This window comes from Piliocolobus tephrosceles, chromosome 8, assembly GCF_002776525.5.
Source record: "Piliocolobus tephrosceles isolate RC106 chromosome 8, ASM277652v3, whole genome shotgun sequence".
NCBI lineage: Eukaryota > Metazoa > Chordata > Mammalia > Primates > Cercopithecidae > Piliocolobus > Piliocolobus tephrosceles.
In genome coordinates, this window is record NC_045441.1 from 66,355,740 (window position 1) to 66,378,208 (window position 22,469).

Here is a 22,469-nt window from a genome sequence, read left to right on the forward strand (position 1 = left end):
GGTGATCCCATTCAGTGTTTTCTTTTCCAAATTTCTTGGCTTTTTTGACTTTGATATGTTAGACAAGTTGCAAAAGGTCACAGAATCATAAATCCACATAAAGTTTTCCATATCAGTCAATAAGTCTGAAAATGTTCACATATGTGTTCACGCAGCAATGCTTAGTTGAATCCAAACTCTGCTGCTAGTGACTGGGAATAAGAGGCATAAGGCACAGTTATGCAGAGAGGCAGGGACATAAATAGATCTATTGCAATACTATATATTACAGGTTAAACTAGAAATGTTTAAAATAAAAGTTCTATTGAAGTTCAGAGAAAGAGATAACTATCTCTGAAGACCAAGAAGTCTTTAGAGAAGAAGTAGCCTTTGTATTGTTTCTTATATGATAGATGTTTGCCCGATGAAAGAAGGAGAAAGACAGACTTGTGAAATGGCAGGGTGTCAACGAAGAGGAATTTACCAGGATGACAATGTAAGGAGAAAGAGGGGAAAGATGAGAGATAAACTGTGGCTGAATTGTGAAGATGTCTGAATTTTATATTGTGAATAACTGGACACTGGCATAAACTTTGCATCATGGATAAGGCATGACTGTACTTAGACAATAGTATAGAGGAGCGCTGGATTGCCAAGAATTTTATAAAGTTGGTGAAAGAACTTGAAGACCTTAACTAAGGCAGTGGGATAGAATAGCCAGGTTTGATAGGCATTTTTTAAAGTTTGTTGCCAAGGACAGCATCAGATAGGGTATTTCCTAGGTTTTCTTTTAGGAAGGCACAGAATTGTCCACTAGTAAGTTCAGGTGCCAGGGAAAAGAGGGTATTGAGAACAACTCTAGGTGATATAGGCAGATATTACATACTGAATTTGGAGAATTTTATCAGTAAATATTATAAGAAAGTGTTTATAAAATATATAATCATATTTTCATATGTGTATAAAACCAATTTAGTAACCTAAATATATCCCTTAACTTTAAAAAAATCTTTTTAATTTCAACTCTTATTTTAGATACAGGAGGTACATGTGCAGGTTTGTTACATGAGTATATTATGCTCAGGTAGCAAGCATAGTACCCAATAGGTAGTTTTTTTTCATATCTTCCTCCACTCCTTCCTTTCCCACTCTGGTAGTCTCCCATGTCTATTGTTCCCATGTTTATGTCTGTGTGTTCTCAATGTTTAGCTCCTGCTTAACATTGCATGCAGTACATGCAGTATTTGATTTTCTGTTTCTGTGTTAATTCACTTAGGGAAATGGCCCTCATCTCCATCCACATTGCTGCAAAGGACATGATTTCATTCTTTTGTAATGGCTGTGTAGTATTCCATGCTATATATGTATGGCATTTCCTTTATCCAGCCCACCATTGATGGATACCTAGGTTGATTCCATGTCTTTGCTCTTGTGAATAGAACGGGAATGAAAATAAAAGTGTATGTATCTTTTTGGTATATAGTGTGTTTTCCTTCGAGTTTACACCCAATAATGGGATTGCTGGGTTGAATGGTAGATCTGTTTGAAGTTTTTAAAAAAATATTCAAACCATTTTCTACAATGGCTGAACTAATTTACATTCACCACAACAGCGTAGAGGCATTTCCTTTTCTTTGTAGCCTTGCCAGCATCCACTGGTTTTTGACTTTTTAATAATAGCCATTCTGATTGGTGTGAGATGGTATTTTATTGGGGTTTTAATTTTCATTTCTATGATGATTAGTGATGATAAGCATGTTTTCATATGTTTTTCTCCTGCTTGTATGTCTTTTAAGAAGTATCTGTTCATTTATTTTACCCATTTTTAATGGGGCTATTTGTCGTTGCTTTTTTCTCATTGGTTTAAGTTCCTTATAGATTCTGGATATTATACCTTTGTTGAATGAACAGTTTGCAAATATTTTCTCCCATTCTGCAGGTTGTCTCTACTCTGTTGATAGTTTCGTTTGCTATGCAGAAGCTCTGTAGCTTAAACAATTTCTGTTTTTGTTGCAATTTGAGGACTTAATAAAAATGTGTTGCCAAGGCCAATGTCGAGTGGGATATTTCCTAGGTTTTCTTTTAGAAATGCAGTTTGGGGTCTTACATTTAAATTTTTAATCCATGTTGAGTTAATTTTTGTATGTGGTGAAAGATAAGAGTCCAGTTTCATTTTTCTGCATATGGCTAGCCAGTTATTCCAGTATATGTATTGAATAGGAAGTCCTTTCCCTATTGTTTGTATTTGTTGGCCTTGTTGAAGATCAGATGAAGGTTTGCAGCTATATTTCTGAGTTTTCTATTCTGTCTCATTGGCCTGAGTGTCTGATTTTGTACCAGTACCATGCTGTTTTTGTTATTGTAACCTTATAGTGTGATCCTTCTATCTTTGTTCTTTTTAGCTTAGGCTTGATTTGGCTATCCAGGCTCTTTTTTTGGTCACACATGAATTTTAGAAGAGTTTTTTTCTAACTCTTTGAAGAACGACATTGCTAGTTTCGTAGAAACAGTGTTAAATCTGTAAATTGCTTTGGGCAGAGTAGCCATTTTAACAATAGTGATTCTTCCATAAGCATGGAATTTTTTTTTCATTTCTTTGTGTCATCTCTGATTTCTTTCAGCAGTGCTTTGTAGTTCTCCTTGTAGAGTGCTTTCACCTCCTTGTTCAGTTGTATTCCTAGGTATTTCATTTTGTGTGTGTGTGGCTATTGCAAATGATACTGTATTCTTGACTTGACTCTGCCAGGATGTTATTGAAGTGCTGTTGATTTTTATACATTTATTTTGTGCCCTGAAACCTTGCTAAAATTCTTCAGTTCTAGCAGCCTTTTGGGGGAATTTTGAGTTTTCTGAGTATAGAATCATTATCAGTGAAGAGAGAGAGCTTGACTTATTTTCTTATTTGGATATCTTTTATTTCTTTCTCTTGTCTAATTGTTCTAACTAGAACTTCCACAACTATGTTGAATAGGAGTGGTGAGAGTGGGCATGTTTTGTTCCAGTTCTGAAGGGGAATGCTTCCAGCTTTTGCTCGTTCAGTACGATGTTGGCTGTGGGTTTGTCATAGATGGCTTTTACTATTTTGAGGGATGTTCCTTTGATGTCTAGTCTGTTGAGGATTTTATTTTTAATGAAATGATTTTGTATTTTATTAAATGCTTTTTCTGCACCTGTTGAGATAATTATATGGATTTGGCTTTTAATTCTGTTTATGTGGTGAATCACATTTACTGATTTGTGTATGTTGAGCCAAACTTTTATCCCAGGAATAATGCCTGATTGTGGTAAATTAACTTTTTGATGTACTATTTATCTCTTTACTTTTAATATCTGTCTAAGCATTCATACCATGTGAGATATGTACATGCATAGAAACATTTTTATTGCATTTATTTATAAAGATTGTTTTCTTTTAGAAAAAAATAATTATTTAATATATGCTGCTAAGACAGTTTAGCAATTTTGTGAGATGACTGATCAAGATCTTGTTTATATGAAATGATTAGGCCAGATGAGGCTACATTCTTTGCTTACATGTACATATATACAATATACAGTCCCATTTCATATAGGGGATAGATAATTTTCAGATCTATTAGAGCTCTATAGAGGACAAATTATTCACAAGGATTTATTGAGAGAAGATATTTAAGCAATTTTATACTGAAATATTTAAAAAATATGTATTTATTTGAAATCTAATTAGCTAAATAATGCTCAAAAGAGGGTTAGAGAATATTCTAGATGCATATGCATATTAAGGATGCAAGCAATATTTCTAACTTATGAACTATATTGCCTTAATAGTGACAACTAAACATTTTAAAAAACCATTAGTTCCTATTGAGCTGTTGGACTTCTGATATTATTGATTCAAAATTTATTAAATTGATAGAATTTTAAATTACATTACATAATTAATTGCAACTATATATGTTTATAACACTGAGAGACATCACTTATTTTAAAAGTATTGAATATTATTGACTTTTTCCCATATTTTCACCTTTATAGAATTTACAGAAAATTCCAGTATCTACTAAATCCTCGTCAGGTTTACAGTCTTGCTGGAAATGGACCAATGCCAGGGTAAGTCCAAGGATAATATTATTACCATTAACTCAATTAATGTTAATTAATTAAATAAGCTGCCAGACATATCAAATAATATTATTTGAATACAGCAGCATATTAGTACATAAAAATGAAATATCAACTACATAAGAGAAACCAGTGCAAATACTATTTTTCCAAATAGTTCATTTCTAGCAGATTTTTCTTCTTTCTAAATATGGTGAAGTAATGCTCCTTATTGTACTAATAATGATCATAATCACACACACACAGAGAGACAAACTAGCTGAATGTCAGTTTGAACACTGCCACAACATGTATTTGAAGAACCACTCTCTTTTTTGTACTTCTTATATTAAAAAAAAAAAAAAAGAGAGAGAAAGTAAAGAGCTAGATAGCCCATTTATGCCTAGTGTTCCATTATTGGAACACTAAGCATGTAGGAGTTATTTATATCCTACAGCTCAACATCATCACCAAGATCTGATTTTTAAATTCAAATTAAGTTTTAAAAATTGCAACCTCCAGCATAAATGGGTTAATCAAAAAAAATCATATGATTTATTACTTACAAAATCTAATCACTATCACTCTCTTATAACATACTTCATTGTTAACAGGTAAGATCTAGTAAAATAAAATATATTTTTAAATGTAAACTGTATACTTTTGATGTCACTAGTATGCACCTAAACAAATTATCATTAACTTGGTTTAGTTAAATAATGAATGTCATTTTCTTTCATTGACCTCTTTTCTTTCTATCAACATGAGGGTAAACATTAGACTACATGAAGTGGACAGAAGCTCTATAAGCTTTATGCATGCTTCATTTTTTTTTAAAAAGCAGTTGATTTAAAATAAGTCTTACATCTCATTCTCAGGAACCAGAAACCAAATATTTTAATTGTACTCTTTTAAAAGCTCAGAATAAAATTTGTACCATAGTGTCTGATACAAAAAAAATACATTCATAAAGTATAATTAATTAGCATAGTTTTCAGTATTATATTCAGCTCTTTCATCTACTGCCTTGCTGCCTGCTGTCTGGGATCAGTTTCCCAATGCTGAGCAGCAGTCTGCAGAACCTCCTTCCTGTAGATGACAGGCTCACCACAGAAATTAAGTTCAGAACAATGTCTTTGTCAAGCTCCACACTCCAGAATCTAGAGGATCATGATCCGACTGTTGGCTAAGTGAGCTAGCTACATGCAGGAAGTCCCCATATAGATAAAGCCAAGCAAAAGTAAAGTATTGTAAACTCAGAAGCTCAGTCAGAATGGCTCTTTTTCTTGTCGTTTAATCTTCTCTGGAATTCAAATAAGTAGCTCTTCTGTAGAATTAGGATATTGTGCATTCAAAACTTTTGCCATTCCAAGACCCCTATAAGTTGAATCAAACTAAGTTAATCCAGGATTTTCCTGCATTTCATAAACAAGAGGTCAAATGGCTCTGTTAATTACAAGCCTTATAGTTTAACCTCTGTGTGACTTCATTATCTTATCTGTAAAGTGAGTATTTGTGCCTGCCTTGCAGGATAGTTGTGAAGTTAAATGGGATAATGCCTATGAAGCAAATAACAATGTGCTTACCACATAGCATGTCCTCAATGAATGTGGCTTATTATCCGTATTATTTGTACAAATATGAATTAATAATTAATAAAAACATGACTATTGTGTAGCTCTATGTAAATACATTGGAATAAATTTGATTTTAGCCCTGTTCTCTCATTTCACGTTTTTCCTACTACCCTTTAAATACATACTACATGTTTCCTTCTACTCTTTCAATTCTAGGCATCCTATTATCTTCTGCTCTATCTTAAGATATTTAAAAAATGAAAGTAATATATGTAACTGTAAAAAGCCTACACTACAATAAATATTATTTAGAAAAAAATTTAATGGTCCCACTTTGAGCACTACTACTCCTCAGAAATTAGGAGTGGTTGTTTGGTGTATCTTACCAAACAATCTAATACACATGTAAATGAGCATATTCCTATCTATCTATACTGTATTTATACACACACACACACACACATATATATGTTGGAAAGATAAGTAGATAGTTTTTTACATAACAGAATATAGATTTTATATTGGCTTGCAACTTCCTTTCTGTACTCTAAAGCAGGTGATACACATTATTCCGTTTCAGTAGATATTGATCAGTTTCATTTTTCTAACTGCTGCATATTCCATAATTATGTGGGCCATCCCATTACTGATGAATATTTAGATTGCCTGTGTTTTACAATTATTACCAAATATACTACATCAATATCTATCAATTTATCTGCATATTCTTGAAAGTATGTTCAAATATTTTTATGGAATCAGTGGCTATGGGTAGAATTGCCTGTCTGAAAATATTCAATATCAAAAGTTTGTTTTACAAAATGAACTTAAATATTTGTGTTGAACTTTTAGCTTCATCTTGATTACCATGAGAATGTCCTGTTTGCCTCTGATACTGATGCCCACACTGCATCCCTAGTGTCAGACTCAGACTTCTATTAGAGAGCTAGTCTTCGTTTATCCTAAAGGCAAATGCCACAGGTAGTTGCTCAGAATGGGGACTCTGACCAGGCTATGATGTTGTCATTCCTTTGAACCCAGTGACTGATCTCCTCCCACCCTGTTTATAGCTGTATTGCCCCTCATCACGCTAAGAGTGTCCTATTGCAGTGATTCCCTTTCAATGTATGGCTTTAGAAGTTGCTCTATTTCATAAAGTCTCCCTATTACTCTGATACTCTTGGTGATTTAAACATTTTAGTTTTATCACCATTTCTAGTGTATTACTTTTCCAATGCTAACAATAGATTTTTTGAATGCATACTCTTGTAAGTGTAGTATGCATTTTATCTGTCACTTTAAACCTGCAGTTATTCATTCTTCCAAATTCTTTCAATTTTTTTTTTTTTTCCTTTTTACCACACCAGATTGATGTATTCTTTTGGTACACAACTCTTCTTTTATCCCAACTTTATTTTTTTTCAAAAACTTTGTTTATAAGAGGAAATAACTTTCTTCAACTAAAACTATTCCTAATCTAAACTTTCTGGCAAATACTAAAACGTATTGGGCATTTCATTTTTATCTTTAATTATTTTTAAAACAGAAATGGGTGTGTATTATGTGTTTCCATTCTATCTCCTTATATAAATCATCTCTCCCTGATCCTGACTATTCTGTTTCAAGGTGTCTGAAACAATAGTCTATTTCAAATCATTGTTTCCTTCCTAATGGAACATGTTGTGATATAATTGAATACATTATTTGGAGGTATAGGTTAGCTAGAAGAGATGAAATATAAAATATAAATTACTCTTGGGTTTTACATAGCAATATGTTTTCCTTCACTACATTAAAATAAGTATATATAGCTCTAGCTGTACACCAACTTCACATGTTAATGTGACTTATGAAAAGTTCATATCAAGTTTTTTGTATACTTGTGACATTACTTTTCCCCTTCTGAGTCTAATCTTCATGAAAATACAGATGGTCTCTTCTCACATTATTTCTAAAATTTTAGGTGAGAAATAGGAAGTACTTATTGAATTGAAATAAAATACAAGTTAACTTTAAAATATGTAAATTATTTTTCAGATTGATCAGGATAATTAAGAATAATTAATTGTTTGTGAGAAAGCTGCTCTTAGAAATCTTTGCTTTCATCTACCTGAACTAAATACAAAAGACACATAATTTTAAAACTATAATGCAACAGTCAACCTACAGATTTACATATTTCAAATATCATGCATATTTCTATAGTGAAACTTTGGAATACATTCTCCTATTAAAATAAATGTATACTTTAGAAAATGCGTAACAGACTCCACAGATTTCATTACCTTCTTAATTTAAAATATCATTTTATATAACCAAATTTCTACCATATTTTATTTAAGTAAAATCTCTCTTGAATCCGAGCTTATGACCTTTTACATATGCCTCTTGTTATGAAATTATGACACAGAAATGAAGAGAATCCTCAAAAGGCTAAGGAAATGTTCATCAAAATTTAATTGAGCGCTTTTGCAAATTTCAAAAATAAAAATTTTTCTTTACTAATATAAAAGTGAAGCACTCAACTTTCTCCTTCTTATGATTGATTAATCATAAAATAAAATGCAGATGATTCTGCAAGCTCTCCCCCAATTAAATGTGTAAGCATAATTCTGATTCTGCCTTGATCACTGGAGTGATAGAGTTTGAAAATTGATTCATGCTTCTAAATTAAAGATCTACAGATTAATAAAAGTAACAAAAATATGTTACCACAATTAATAAAGTCACACAATTGCTTGTCTTTCACACAAATTCCCCCCTTCAGTCATAGTAGATTTTAGTCACTTTTTATGACTAAAATAAAAGAAGGCAGAAGGGTAGAAAAACTTTATGACCAGAAGGCAGAAGGGTAGAAAAACAGCTGGCTAGTTTCCTCAAGTGCCTTTATGAAGGCACTAATCCCATTCATAAGCGCAGAGTCCTCATCACCTAATCGCATCCTCAGTACCCCACCTCCTAATACTATTGCATCGGGCACTAAGTTTAAGCATTAATTTTGGAGACATATGAATGTTCAAACCATAGCATTCTGGACTGGATCCCCCAAAATTCATGTTCTTCTTACATACAGATACATTAAATTCATTCCATCCCAGTAGCCCCCAAAGTCTTAATTTGTTTTAATACTGACTCAAAAATCTCTAATCTGGAGTCTCATCTAAATATCTTCTAAATCAGATATGGATGAGACTCAAGATATGATCCATCCTGAGCTAAATTGCTCTTCTGCTGTACCCCTGTGAAATCAAACCATTTCTGTTGTTTATAAATTACCCTTTATGGACTTTTAGACTTTGCAGTCTAAAGTAGTTTGTTATAGCTGCCAGAATGGACTGAGACAGAATTGGTACTTAGGATTGAGGTGCTAGTGTAACAAATTCCTAAAAACGTAGACAGTGCTATGGAATGGGTAGAGGCTACAATATGGAGGAGGAGGAGGAGAAAGAGGAGGAGGGAGAGGAGGAGGAAGAGGAGGTAGAAGAGAAGGAGGAGAGGTTGAGGAGAGAAGAAGAAGAAAGAAGACCATAGAGAGAGCTTCAGTCTTAGAGATTACCTACGTGGTTGTGAACAAAATGTTGCTAGAAATATGGATAAGAAAGGCCATTGTAATGAGGTTTCATAGGAAAACGAGGAACAAGTTATTCGCAACCAGGGGAAAGTCAATCCTTGTTATGAAGTGGCAAAGAACTTGGTCGAATTGTATCCATGTCCTACTGTTTTGTGGGGGGTTGAATTTGAGAGTGATGAAATACCACAGTGTGATACTTGGTAAAAGAAACCTCTAAGCAAAGTATTGAGGGTGTGGCATGGCTTCCCTTGACTGCTTATAGTAAGATGTGAGAAGAGAGAAATGAATTAATGACATAATTTGTCATCAAAAGGGAAACAAAAATTAAGGATTTGACAAATTCTCAGGCTGACCAGTTTGTAAAGAAAGAGAAAGAGTGTTCACAACAAAACACCAAGGGTGTCACCAGTGAAAGTTGGATGAGTAGATTAGTATGTCTAGAAGGAATCCAGAATGCTATTCATCAAGACAATGGAAAAGTGGCCCTGAAAATGTTTCAGAAATCTTCAAGGCTGCCACTCCCATCACAGGCCCACAGTGTCAGGGCCTTGAGGACGGAAAGGCTTCAAAGGAGGGATTCAGAGCACCTGTGGGATCTCAGGGCTCACTTCCCAGAGCTGCCTCAAGTTTCTGCTCAATGCATTCTGGTCCAGCACTCCTGGGCCACTCCATCTGTGGCTAAAGTGAGCCTCAGTGCAACCAGGGCCACCCTTCAGGAGACAGAGGTGATAAAAGTTGGCAGCATCCAGCTGCTGCTAACTCCGCAGTCACAGAGTGCAAAAGCTGAGAAGGCATGCCTACCTCTGCCTAGATTTCAAAGAATGGAGAGGTCCTGGAGGTCCCCAAGCCCCAGACAGAGAACTGCTACATGGTTCAGACCCCTGCAGAGAGCCTCCATTAGGGCAATGCCTGGTGGAGCTATGGGGGCTGGGCCACCTCTAAGACTCCAGGCTAGTAAAGCCAGCCTGGGAGAGCTGTCGGCATTTAACTCTAACATGTAAGAAACGCAGTGTGGGCTTCACACAGCAAAGCCATGGAAGGAAAGGGGCTTTCTGGAGCCTTAGGGGCTTAAACTCTGCACAGTGTGTCCAGAAGGCAGGACACATAGTCAAAGTGGGTTATTTGGTTTTTGTTTTTCCCAGTTTTAAGAGTTAATGTTGTTTGCTTTGCCGGGTATTGGACTTACTTGGGACCTGTTACTCCTTTCTTCCTTCCTATTTATCCCTTTTCAATGGTATTGTCCATTCTATCATCCACCATTGTATTTTGGAAGGACCTAACTTGCTTGATTTCGCAGGCCCACAGCTGGTGGGGAATTTTCCTCAAAATAAATTGTACCTTGAGTGGTAACTCTATATGATTTAGATGATGGTGAGAGGAGACTCTGGACTCTAGACTTTTTAGTTGATGCTGCAAATTGTTAAAACTTTTAGGGCTCCTGGGATAGAATGGATGTATTTTACGTATCAGAAGAATGTAAATGTTGGGAGAGCAGAGGCAGAATGCTATGGTTTGAATACTTGTGTCTCTCCAAAATTTATGTTGAATCTTAATCACGAACGCAATCATATTAAGAAGTGGAGCAATGAGTAAATGATTAGCTTATGAGGGTTCCACCCTCATGAGTTGGATCAATGCCCTTATTAAATGGCTCAAGGGAACTAACTCTCTCCTTTCCCTCTCTACTGCCATGTGAAGATATAGCATTCATCCCTCTGCCATGAGTGGATGCATCAAGAAGGTGCCATCTTTGAAGCAGATAATAAGCCTTATCAGACAACAAATCTGTTGGTGTCTTGATCTTGGACTTCCCAGCCTCCAGAAATGTGGGAAATAAATACCTGTCGTTATAAATTATCCAGTTTCAGTTATTTTCTTGTAGCAGCACAAATGAACTAAAATAATCCCTTTCTGATTTTTTTCTATAGGAGTTAAGTGTTTAATAACATATTTAACTTAAATATCTTCCAATTTACTGTTATCTAAGCATACATAGTAAAATTACTGGCTCAAATTTACCTCCAGCTCCAGGCAGTTAAATGATCATAGCTTACCAATAAGTAAAAATAAGACAACCTATACCAGATAAATTGATTCAAAACATTTATTCAGTGGCTCCCAGATACCAGGAACAATCTTATCACTGCCAATCTACTCTGAACAAAACAGATAATAACTCTTGCCCTCACAGCCTTATATTTTAGTGATGGAAACATACACTAAACTAACAAACAAGTGAAATATACATATATTAGCAGGGAATGTGAACAAGGAGTGTGCATTGTTGGTGAGGATTCTGTGGTTGTTCTTTTAAATGAGGTGGACAGAGAAGGACTGGCTGAGTATAGATGTGAAGATGAGGAGGTGGCTCATTGTCATTTTGAAGAAGAGCTTTTAAGGCAGAGAGAGCAGCACGCATAAAAGCGTCGTGACTGGAAAATATTGTACAAGTTTGGGAAACATTAGCAAGAAGGCCAGGGAGACTATAACTGAGTGAAGGGCAGTCGGATGTCAGAAAGGTACGAAGCACTAGTTCACACAGGGTTTTAGGATTACTGTGACCATAATAATTAGGTTTACCTAAGACTCTTCAGGGTTATTTCTGGTGTCCTAGCTTCTGTCCCAATTTAGCATTTGCCCAGGACTGTTGTATTTTAAGTATTGTTATTAATAAATGCATTGCAATAAAGAATGATGATGATGTGTTTGGCAACCCTCCAATTTCTAAATCCACCTTTTGCTGTGTTATCCTCTTGTAATGTGTAAGACACACGTCCAAGGAACAGAGATCTTACCTAAAATGTGACCAAAAATAAACTCTTTTCCAACTTTTTTAAACACAAAAACAAGTGACAACTTTTGAAGAATTGGTATCCCTTTTATGCCAGTCTATTATGCTGTGGTCTGGGTTGCAGAGCTCTCTGAGAGTTGCAAAGGGACACAAATATGCCAATCAGCAATGCCTGTGGAGATATTGACAAATCATAGGTTAGACGTTTATGAAATGTATGTGAGAAAAAGAGCATGAGCAGTTTTACCAAGAACGTATAGTGAGTGGCTTGAATATACTTCCTCAATGTTTTATGTTTCGTTAAATATATAGTTTATAAATATTTACTTTTACAATAGATTTTTATTTTGCAATAACACTTTTCAGCAAAAGATAGCTTAAAAATAAAATGTCTTTTAAATGAAAATAATCTGAATTTCAAAACAAAAATAGTTCTCAATTTCTGTTTCTTAAAGAGTTGATGAATACATAATCTGTGTGAAATATTTATGAACATTTACCATCTGCAATGAGAGCTCTAGTGATATCATTGACTATGCAGAAATCAGTAAACACAACTATGCTGAAGAAACATCAGCATCTGCTTTAAAATTAATTGTTAATTCTCTGCCCCAAAGCAATCATTTAATATGCAGAAAGTCTCTTTGCATTTCACTCTTTGAAGCATGACTTTTCGTTTAGATCAAATGACTTTTCAAAATTAGTGTTCATTTTCAATTCCAAGTTTCTTTATGTGTATTATTAATGAAGTTATAGCTGTTAATATCTTGACTCCATTAGCAGAAGAACTTTTCGAAAAGATCAAGTAATGCCATTTTTATATCAGAGTGATCAGAATGTTTTAAATGAAACATCTGTTTGTTGTAAAGATGATTTGGGCCGGGCACGGTGGCTCAAGCCTGTAATCCCAGCACTTTGGGAGGCCGAGACGGGTGGATCACGAGGTCAGCAGATCGAGACCATCCTGGTCTACACGGTGAAACCCCGTCTCTACTAAAAATACAAAAAACTAGCCGGGCGAGATGGTGGGTGCCTGTAGTCCCAGCTACTCGGGAGGCTGAGGCAGGAGAATGGCGTGAACCCGGGAGGCGGAGCTTGTAGCCAGCCGAGATCGCACCACTGCACTCCAGCCTGGGCGACAGAGCGAGACTCCGTCTCAAAAAAAAAAAAAAAAAAAGATGATTTGTATTCAATTCATACACTCTAAATTAAGTTTTTGGAAGTTCATTTGGATGAGGGCAAGACATTAGATATTAGTGATGATGCTATCATAAAATCAGTATAAAAGTTTAGCACTACTGATATAATGATTTCCTTCTGTTTTAATCATTTGAATGTAGATTTTGGTGAAGCACACTATCATGGTAAAAACATGATTTCTAATAAAGTAATGAATTCATTGATAAAAATTGTGCTTTAAATTAGTTGCTCACATCAATTATAATCACATCCAAAGACATTTTAATATTCTAATAATTAAAGTAAAAGCCATAATTATCATATTGCTTGTATACATGCATACACACATACACACACACATAAATTATTCAGTTATTCTACTGATTCAGTAGTCACCCAGGGACCTTCTGTACCAAAATAATAATAATAATGACTCAAGTCTTAGGTGACTCAAGTAATAAAGTCCTGTAAAAATCTCTCTGGACAACACTCCTTCAGCCAGTCTTTTCCTGCTTATACATACCCTCCTCTTCTATTTAAAATCTGCAACTCAAGGAGCATGAAGGTTTAAGGTAATTTAATATGGAGGTAATCAGCATATAGAAATCTACAACTTGAATTATATAATTGGATAACAATGTTGTTCGTAATCAAGACAAGTTTAACCTAATAAACACACTCCGAAAAGACAGATAATTGGATTTGGAATATAATACATTTGATAAAATTGATACAAATTATATTTACAACTGTTAAAATCATAAATATCTTGGTGTCTAAGATACTAATCTTCAATTATGTACATATCATTTCCTGAAAATGGCAGATGTTTGTTGAATTCATAGTGTTTTATTCTCCAATTAAATTATTTACTTTGATGAGTCATATTTTTTCATTTAGTTACCTTTATGCCTATAGTTAGAATTCTGTGTAATTAAGTTATTCTTTTTTTTTTTTTTTTTGAGACGGAGTCTTGCTCTGTCACCCAGGCTGGAATGCAGTGGCAGGATCTCAGCTCACTGCAAGCTCCACCTCCTGAGTTCAAGCCATTCTCCTGCCTCAGTCTCCCGAGTAACTTTCGTATTTTAAATTATGGTCTCTGACCAGTATTACGCTATAGTAAGATGTGTGCACAGAAGCAGATGCTCTTGAAGGCAAAGAATCTTCAACTTCAGTGTCTCTCACTTGCAAGGACTCCTTTCAAGACTATAGGAAAGATCTTAGCAATGTGGCTGTATTGCCTTTCTCATTTGAGTTTTTAATATTTTAAAAAGAGGGTATTTTAACTACAAGAATTTTTATGAACAATGTTAGTTAAAGCAGCTCAGTAGTAATGCATAGAGGCAAATATATCAATGGAAGATAATTAAGAGCCCTCCCCAATGCCCTGTATATGTATTGGTATTAACTAGAAAAATTGGGCATCTATATGGAAAAATAAAAGTAAAACAGTAAAAAAAAAAGACGTTTGTCTCCATTCCAACTCCTTTTTCATCACACTTTACCTAGTGACTAGTAGCATTGGAATGAGCATGAGCAGTTTAGGATTTGACTAAAAGAGGATGAGATCCAATTACATGATTGAAATCTGAGGCTTATAATATGTGGTTCACTGATATTTTTGTGTATGGTTGTTATTGCTAGTTCTCCTGGTGTAAAAATGACTTCCAGGCATATCCCCGTTGCCCAGTGTAACTTTACACTGGTTTTCTGACATAAATTTAAAGAGCCAGAAGACATGTCTTGATAAAAATGGTCCAGAGCCTGCCTGTTAACAGAATATGTGTATAGTAGGGGAGAAATGAGGTTTGAAATGTACAAAGCTCAAAGCTTATCTGTGAAAAAATCCTTCTAATCATCCCATTCAGTTCTCTTTAATGCCTCATCAAAACAGAAGCATTATTCTTCCAGGAATGCAGTTAGCAATGCGGTATAAACAATTATAAATTTTTATTATTGATGAAAGTTACATGATATTAAATGTATCATTATTCCTGTGCTTGTAGAGCACAGTCTATATCAGCTCCACAACCAGCAGGCATGTTTATGTGTAAAGTACATGTTTATAAATCTCTATGAAATATCGCCATCAATGAAGATACATAAAACTCACAATATGTCATGTTATTAATATAGCAATAGTTAATGTATATCATTAATTCAAAGTACTTAAGGTTAATCATTGAACAAAAAATCTAAATTCCTGCAAGTCTTACAGCTTGACTGTGACCAAAAAACAAATATTGATTTTCACATATTTAACAATAATCTAAAAATTTACTTTATCAATGATGACTTGTGAAGCTGAGTGGAACATTCCTAATAAATCATCAATTTAATCGTATCTTAATAAATCATTCTAGAGGAAAAGAAAATCATCTTTTAACCTCAATACAAATATCATTTAAAATTGTCATATAAAAATGTAAAAACAAAACATTAGGCAGTTTATTAATTCACAAAACTTTGTTATTATTCTAGATCCCATGATGTAATGTTTGTAAGTTATCTTAAATTTACAATGTAATGTGATTTTTATTATAAATAAATATTTATTTATATATATATACATCACTTTTATAAAAGTTTATACACATTTATTTTGCATATTTTTTCTTAAAGAGGGCCTCAATTTTTATACATAATCAAGATTCACTCTCCTGCTCCTTATTTATCAAAGAGAGATCGTAGGAGGAAATTAACTTATTATTTTCAATACTCCATGAACACAAGTTCCATGGGTATCTCAAATTCCACATATCTATTACTAAACTAATTTTCTCACCTTTTCCCAAATTTACACACTGTTTTTATTCTCTAATTTGATGAATGAAAAGGCCATTCACTAAAGAACCGCTTTCCCATTCCCTCTGACAGTACGTCACTTCAGGCTTTCAAGATTTATCATGTAACCACTCTCCTAGAATCTATATTTATTTACCCTCCTTCTTACATAATAACCCTTCACTCAATTTCTCCTCACGTCAGTCCCTCAATTCATCAGCTAATTAACTTTACCCAAGCTTCAAGATTCAACTCATGTGTCTGCAAGTCCATATTAACTGCCCTCAGAGAACATCTTATAGTGACCTGAACTGTGTGTTTTCTTGTCTGCCTTCTCAGTTAAGCCAGTGAGATACTCAAAGGCAAGAATTCTACCTTGTTTTTGAATCTCTGGAATCTAACTCAGTTCCTAGTACATAGTTGTAGTTATTACATTTATATTAAATAATATAGATGTATAGATGCAGGTGACATTTAATTTATAGTTATTCTTTTGTATTTGACCCTAAGCAAAGTATTTTTTCCTCTAGAGAAGTCTAGATGTATTTCTTTTCAGAATACATTCTTACTTCACACTCTAAGCTAACTCAATGGGATGATCTGATCTGTACAAAATAAAAACAAATTCTAATTATTAATATTAAAAACATTCACACGACAGAATGGAAATGGATTTCAGCAACTTTGTCAAACAGTCTTGAGCAACCTAATCACTTGTGCTGCTACATTTTAGGGGTTAATTTTATAGACTATGAATTTTGGACCATGAATGGTATATATGTGCTTTCCAATTAGAAGCAATAAGAATGAATCATTTCATTTTAACTTCTTTCAAATATCAGGAAGACTGTGTAACTTCTGTTTTAATTGACACTCTGTCGTGTTTTTCTCTTCATTTTCAACTCATTACATCAGAATTGTCTGTCAATTCTCTATGTTTAGTCATGGAACTTACAAGTAATATTTTAAACTACATTTCCAAACATATATATACATATCAGTACACACATAACTTATGCATATTCATTAGTACTTTTAGAGATGGACTTTCATGTAGCATGACCATAAATTTTACTGCATATTTGTAGCAGTAAATACAGGATGCAAATACTGAGTTCAATTAAATCCCTCCCTCTCTAGTGTAGAAAACAACTTACAGATGAGAGAAAATGGCTTTTTAAAAGGTGTTTTGTGTTCTTCAGTGTCAAAAAACAAAATTACAACAAATTTTGTTTAAAGATCTCATTGGCTTATATTTGCAATTCTAGAATTGGGTAACACCTAATTCTATAGAATAGAATGAGTGTTCCAACGAACTGAGCACAGGAGTTTGACTTTACAAGCAGAAGAAGACTAAAGAAAGCAGAAATAAGGAATGAAAGGTGGATTGGTCATTTCAAAGTTACTTTTCTCACAGGGTCAAAGTAGAGGGGACTTCCTTATCATGCTAGCTCCGGTGAACTGGGCCCCATCGGATTGGTTGCTGCAAATCTCCTTTTTTTTTGTTTGTTTGTTTTTTAACTGAACCATTTCAAGTTCAGTTTGACTACATGGCACTTAGCACAGTGACTCCATTCTGGTTTGGTCTGGTCTGTTGGGGCCTAGTGCAGAAGTTCAGTCTAAAATAATGACCTTTCATAATTTTTGTTTAACATCGGTTAGTTGGTTTTTAAATATTAATTTGTATATTTTAAAAATATCCTTAAAGCGTTATAATTTTCCATGCAACAGAAAAAAAATTATATTTTAACAAAATATATTTACAAGTGTTTTACTTATACTAATAAAATTATAAATATTTTCTATATGAAGGCAAGAATATTTCAACTAAATATTAATGTTTCTATTCACTCAGAAATGACTTTAAAATTTTTGATATTTCTGCCAATATTAATTTTTAAAGAAATATGTACATTAGTCAAGAAAGGAAAAATATTTAGGCTACATCATAGAACCTGTCATTTACTGACCTTTCATTTCTAACTCATTTTATAGTAGGAGGAATAGTAAAGTTATTTAATGAGATGACATTATAAGTTCCCCAGGAATAAATATTCGCTCATTTTCTGTGTCTCATGCTCTCTTTTGTCATTTCAGTCTGTGTTTTTCCCTTTCTCTGTCCCTCTCTCCTTCACTTTTAACACACGTAAGCATAAAAGATTTGTTTGAGATTTCCAGAAATAATGAAGTGAATGTTTCACTTATTAATGGTCCACTGGAATATGTATATTTTTCAAATACTCTAAAACTTATTTCTGGTTATTATGGTAACAGAATTAATTTGCACTGGGTTTATAAAGATTAATTCCAATTATTGTTTTGTAACTATCCCACTTATCCACATGGAATGTCCTCCCAAAACAGTGTAAATTCAGCTTCCATACAGTATCTCAAAACTCTCACCGAATTTCTTGAAACAGGTGCATTTCCTAGTTTAACTAAATTTTATAATGTATTGTTGAAATAAAGTACATAATATATTAGATTGGAGGATATTATTATAATTCATTTTACTTTAAATTAAAATGTTGAGAGAGTCACATTAAATTCATGAAACATCAAAATCTGCAGAGAAAAACATGAAATAAACTTTCCCCCATTTTGTAATATATGTAATAGAATGAAACTTTGGGGACTATAAATAATTCATGCATGGAGTTTTAAAAGATATTACACCAGCAATAATAATAATATCAGTGATACCAAGGTATGTATAAATACAGTTTGGTTATTAATAAATAAGCTGAAAGTTATTAAAAATTGGTTTTCTAGACCATAAATATTGTTTCAAAAACAATGGTAACCTCACAAATCAGAAAACTCAGCCAGATTTTATTGAGGCAATTTTGAATCCATCTAATCTTGTCTTGTAACTTTAAGAATAATATAGTATGTAACTGTGTACATGCAAGTATAAATATGAATTGAATAGAATAATCAGAGGCAAGTATGCTTCTTTCTGTCTCTAAATGCTTAAATCAGAATGCAGACCTTTCTTAAGGCAAGCTCTTGAAATTATTTTTTTCTAAACAAGAAGGAGGAAAAAGAGAATTGATGACATGTGGTAAAGTCATTTTGGATCCTTCAGCCTTGTGTTGCTTTAATACAAAGAGATATGAATATGTATAAGTAAAGTGAGCATTCACCATGTGTGGATATGCTGAAAATATTTATGACTCTTATACTGATTTCCTCTAAGTATCAAAAATATCATTTTATCATCTATAACATATATATATACTACTTATAGCCATAGATTTATTTATTTTATATACTTGATCTGTTTCTAACCCATACAGCCACATTGTATATAAGTGACGGTATTTTTTAATAATAAAATATAAGATTGGAATGAAAAGTAATATTTACATACTGAAGTTAAGAATTCTGATTTATGACACTTTCCAAGATTCTGGAATCACTAGTATAATTTTCTTTTCTTTTAAAAAAGGTTTTCCTGTTGTGCTTTGTACCTAGTAACAATTAGGTACAAATGAAAATTTACCGCCTTTTCTGTATCTATTTTATCTTAACACAAAGTAAGCCTCTGAATCTTAGATGAAATTTTCTGGATTTGTTTTTGGTAATATTAAGCATCACAATTTCCCCACCTGCTCTTTTGTTGTGGTGGTGGTAAGAACAATGAACATAAGATCTACATTCTTAAAAGCTTTTTAAATGTACGAAACAGTATCGTTAACTATAGGAACAGTGTTGTGCCGTGGATCTCTAGAACTTATTCATCTTGCATAACTGAAACTTGGTGGAATGTTATAGTGGTGATTATAGAGCAGATATGATAAAAAAGAAGCGTCTGACAGAGGGCTGCTAAACTCAAATAATAGGCCCGCTTTCAAATTTAGCTATTGCAGATACATAGGAAACTCTCTAGATGAATCAATGCTCTAAAGGCCAACATTGCAAATTCATCATCATTCATTTGCTTCATAAATCATTTGAACTTTTAATTTCAAAAAAATTCATAAATTGTTGCAAATAAATTCAGGACCCGAGCATGATTTCATTGCAAAATGTTTATGCTTATTCATTCTTCACATGGAACGCTGTGGAACTGATAGGTAAATAGTACAATACACAGTACAAAAATTTCCCCAGAGCGAAATCCTTCCTGACACTCCTCATTTTCTCACTTCTCCCCATTGAAATGGTGACTCGTGATGTGGAAGCCTCACAGCTGCTCCTCATCACAGCCTTCCTGGGTGAAAAGTCAGTGCCACGCAGGACCTTGCATTTTGGCTCTTGCTGAGTCTCTTCGATTTACTTGTCCTCTATCACAGCTGTTTTCCTCTGTACCTTATGTCTCCCGTGCTATAGGCAGGTCTCCCAATTGTCCACTGGCTAGTTTCAGATTGGATGCAGAAAAACTCTGCTTACTGCTTGTTAGAAAATTGTGACTATTCTGCCAGGACGATGCAGGCGGAGGAGGTAGGGAAATCGAGGAGTGGCACTCTGATCTAAAACACACCTATACTACTTTTAATAAAGAAAAAAAAATATAATTAAATTAGTAATAACATGTGAATAGTAAATTGCATTTACATACGCATTTTCTTTATGTGTATATAAAGAGCCCAGCAAACCACGTGGTGTTAATTCCATTCTAAAGTTATGGAAACTGAGGGTCAGAATCACTAGATAAATCCCAAGGATATTATTCAATGAATGAATGCAGTAAGGAATGAATGAGTTTCTAGGGAAAACTGCATGGATTGAATGGATCAAGAAATTGAGATAAAGAGAGGTCAAATTTTCCAATTAGCAATCAATTTACAGAGAGTAAGCTGGTCTGACAGTCACATGGGGTTTATGTTTGGGGGTAGGATGCTGCTGAAGAACCAATGATGACAATTTTTAAAGAAAACAAGAATGAATAAGAGATGAAACATCATCATGGAATAGAAGAACAATGGTGAGTCAACTGGATGGTTAGGCTTTCACCAAAAACAGTTAGCTCTGTGGGAAATGTTGCAGCTACTGCCATGTTTTACAAAGTTTTCTTAAGTTGCAGTGCCAATGTTTGAAAATCTGGGAGGGAGAATCAAATTGCTACAGGAATATAGCTGGAAAAGAAGCTGACTTAAGAAGAATTTAAAACCATAAATTTTTAAGAATAATTACTAAAGTAATTTAAACAATGATTTAAGACTTTTCTCTTAAAAAAAAACAGAATTTTAGGTTTTATATGAAAAGTGCTACCAGTTTTCAAAGAACTTCAATAACTATACAAGTTCTTCCACAAAAATAGTAAAAGGGGGACTACTCTGCAACATATTTCATGAGGCAGTATGATTTTAATTTTAAAAAGTAGATAAAAGTGGTATGAGGAAGAAAAATAGGTCAATTTGTTCATAAATATCGATGCAACGTTTCTAAACAAAATATTAGTAAAGAGATTCAATTATCTTAAAAATATTAATACACAAGAATCAATTCGGGTGCATGAGAGGATTGCAAGCATGGTTTAATAATGCAGAAATATATAAATGTTTATTCTTACACTAACCAATTAAAGGACAGAGACCTTGTCAAATCTCAAAAATGCAGAAAAACTTAATATTTATGTATAGTAAAAATTTCTGTTATGATAGGAGTAGAAGGAAAACTTGTTAACCTCATAAAAAATCTCCATCAAAAAAAAAAAAAGGAAAGTAAAAAGAAAGAAAAATAAAATCTCAATAGCGATATCCTAAATGGGCGGATTCCAAAAGTAATTCTCAGCTTCAGGAAGAAGATCTGGATATTCACTATGAATACTCCTATTCAACAATATGTTGGAATTCTGTCAAGGAAAAAGAGACAGGGAAATAAATAACAATTACAAGGACTGGAGATTACTAATAATACCATTGCTATTAACAAATGCCACAATTACATACATAGAAATCCAAATGTATCCACAAACAAAATGTAAGCAATAGAAAAACAGTGGTAATGTGATTATTTATAAAAGTAATGTGTAACAGTCAAATATGTTTATATACACCAGCAACAAAAATGTTAATGTTATTAATAAACATAATTTTTAAATGTTTAAAATACCAACAAAAGCTACAAAACAACCAAGAATAAATCTAACAAAATATGTGCAAGACCTGTTAGCAGAAAATTTAAATCTTTGTTGAAAGATTTTAAAGACTATCTAAATAAATCAAGCAATACTACATTCATGAATAAAGAAACTTGATTCATATTATACATGTGTTATTGCTTCCAAAATTAATATATAGTTTTAATGCAACTTCAGTCAAAATCATGATTGGTTTTTCTTACTATTATCTTAATTTTTATGAACTACAATGAGTTTAAATGTATATAAAAAAAAGAAATAATTGGTAAGATTCTTCATGCCCTGAGATATGGACTTACTGGAAAGCTATAGTAATTGTGAGAGTTTGGTACTAGTGCAGAGATGGACAAAGTCGTGAGTAAAACACAATAGAGAATACAAATAGAAATGTACCCATATGTAGAAGTAATATTCATCACG

General features: G+C 33.4%; 1 protein-coding gene across 19 annotated transcripts in view; it reads left to right on the forward strand.

Annotated features, from left to right (window-relative positions):
• Positions 1-22,469, forward strand: part of DGKB (diacylglycerol kinase beta) — an 824,940-nt gene that overhangs the window by 359,066 nt on the left and 443,405 nt on the right. For all 19 annotated transcript variants that reach the window (XM_023215889.3, XM_023215898.3, XM_023215895.3 and 16 more), the window contains one exon: positions 3,994-4,068. In XM_023215889.3, coding sequence (XP_023071657.2) covers positions 3,994-4,068 — 75 coding nt within the window. The remainder of the gene's footprint in view (positions 1-3,993; positions 4,069-22,469) is intronic.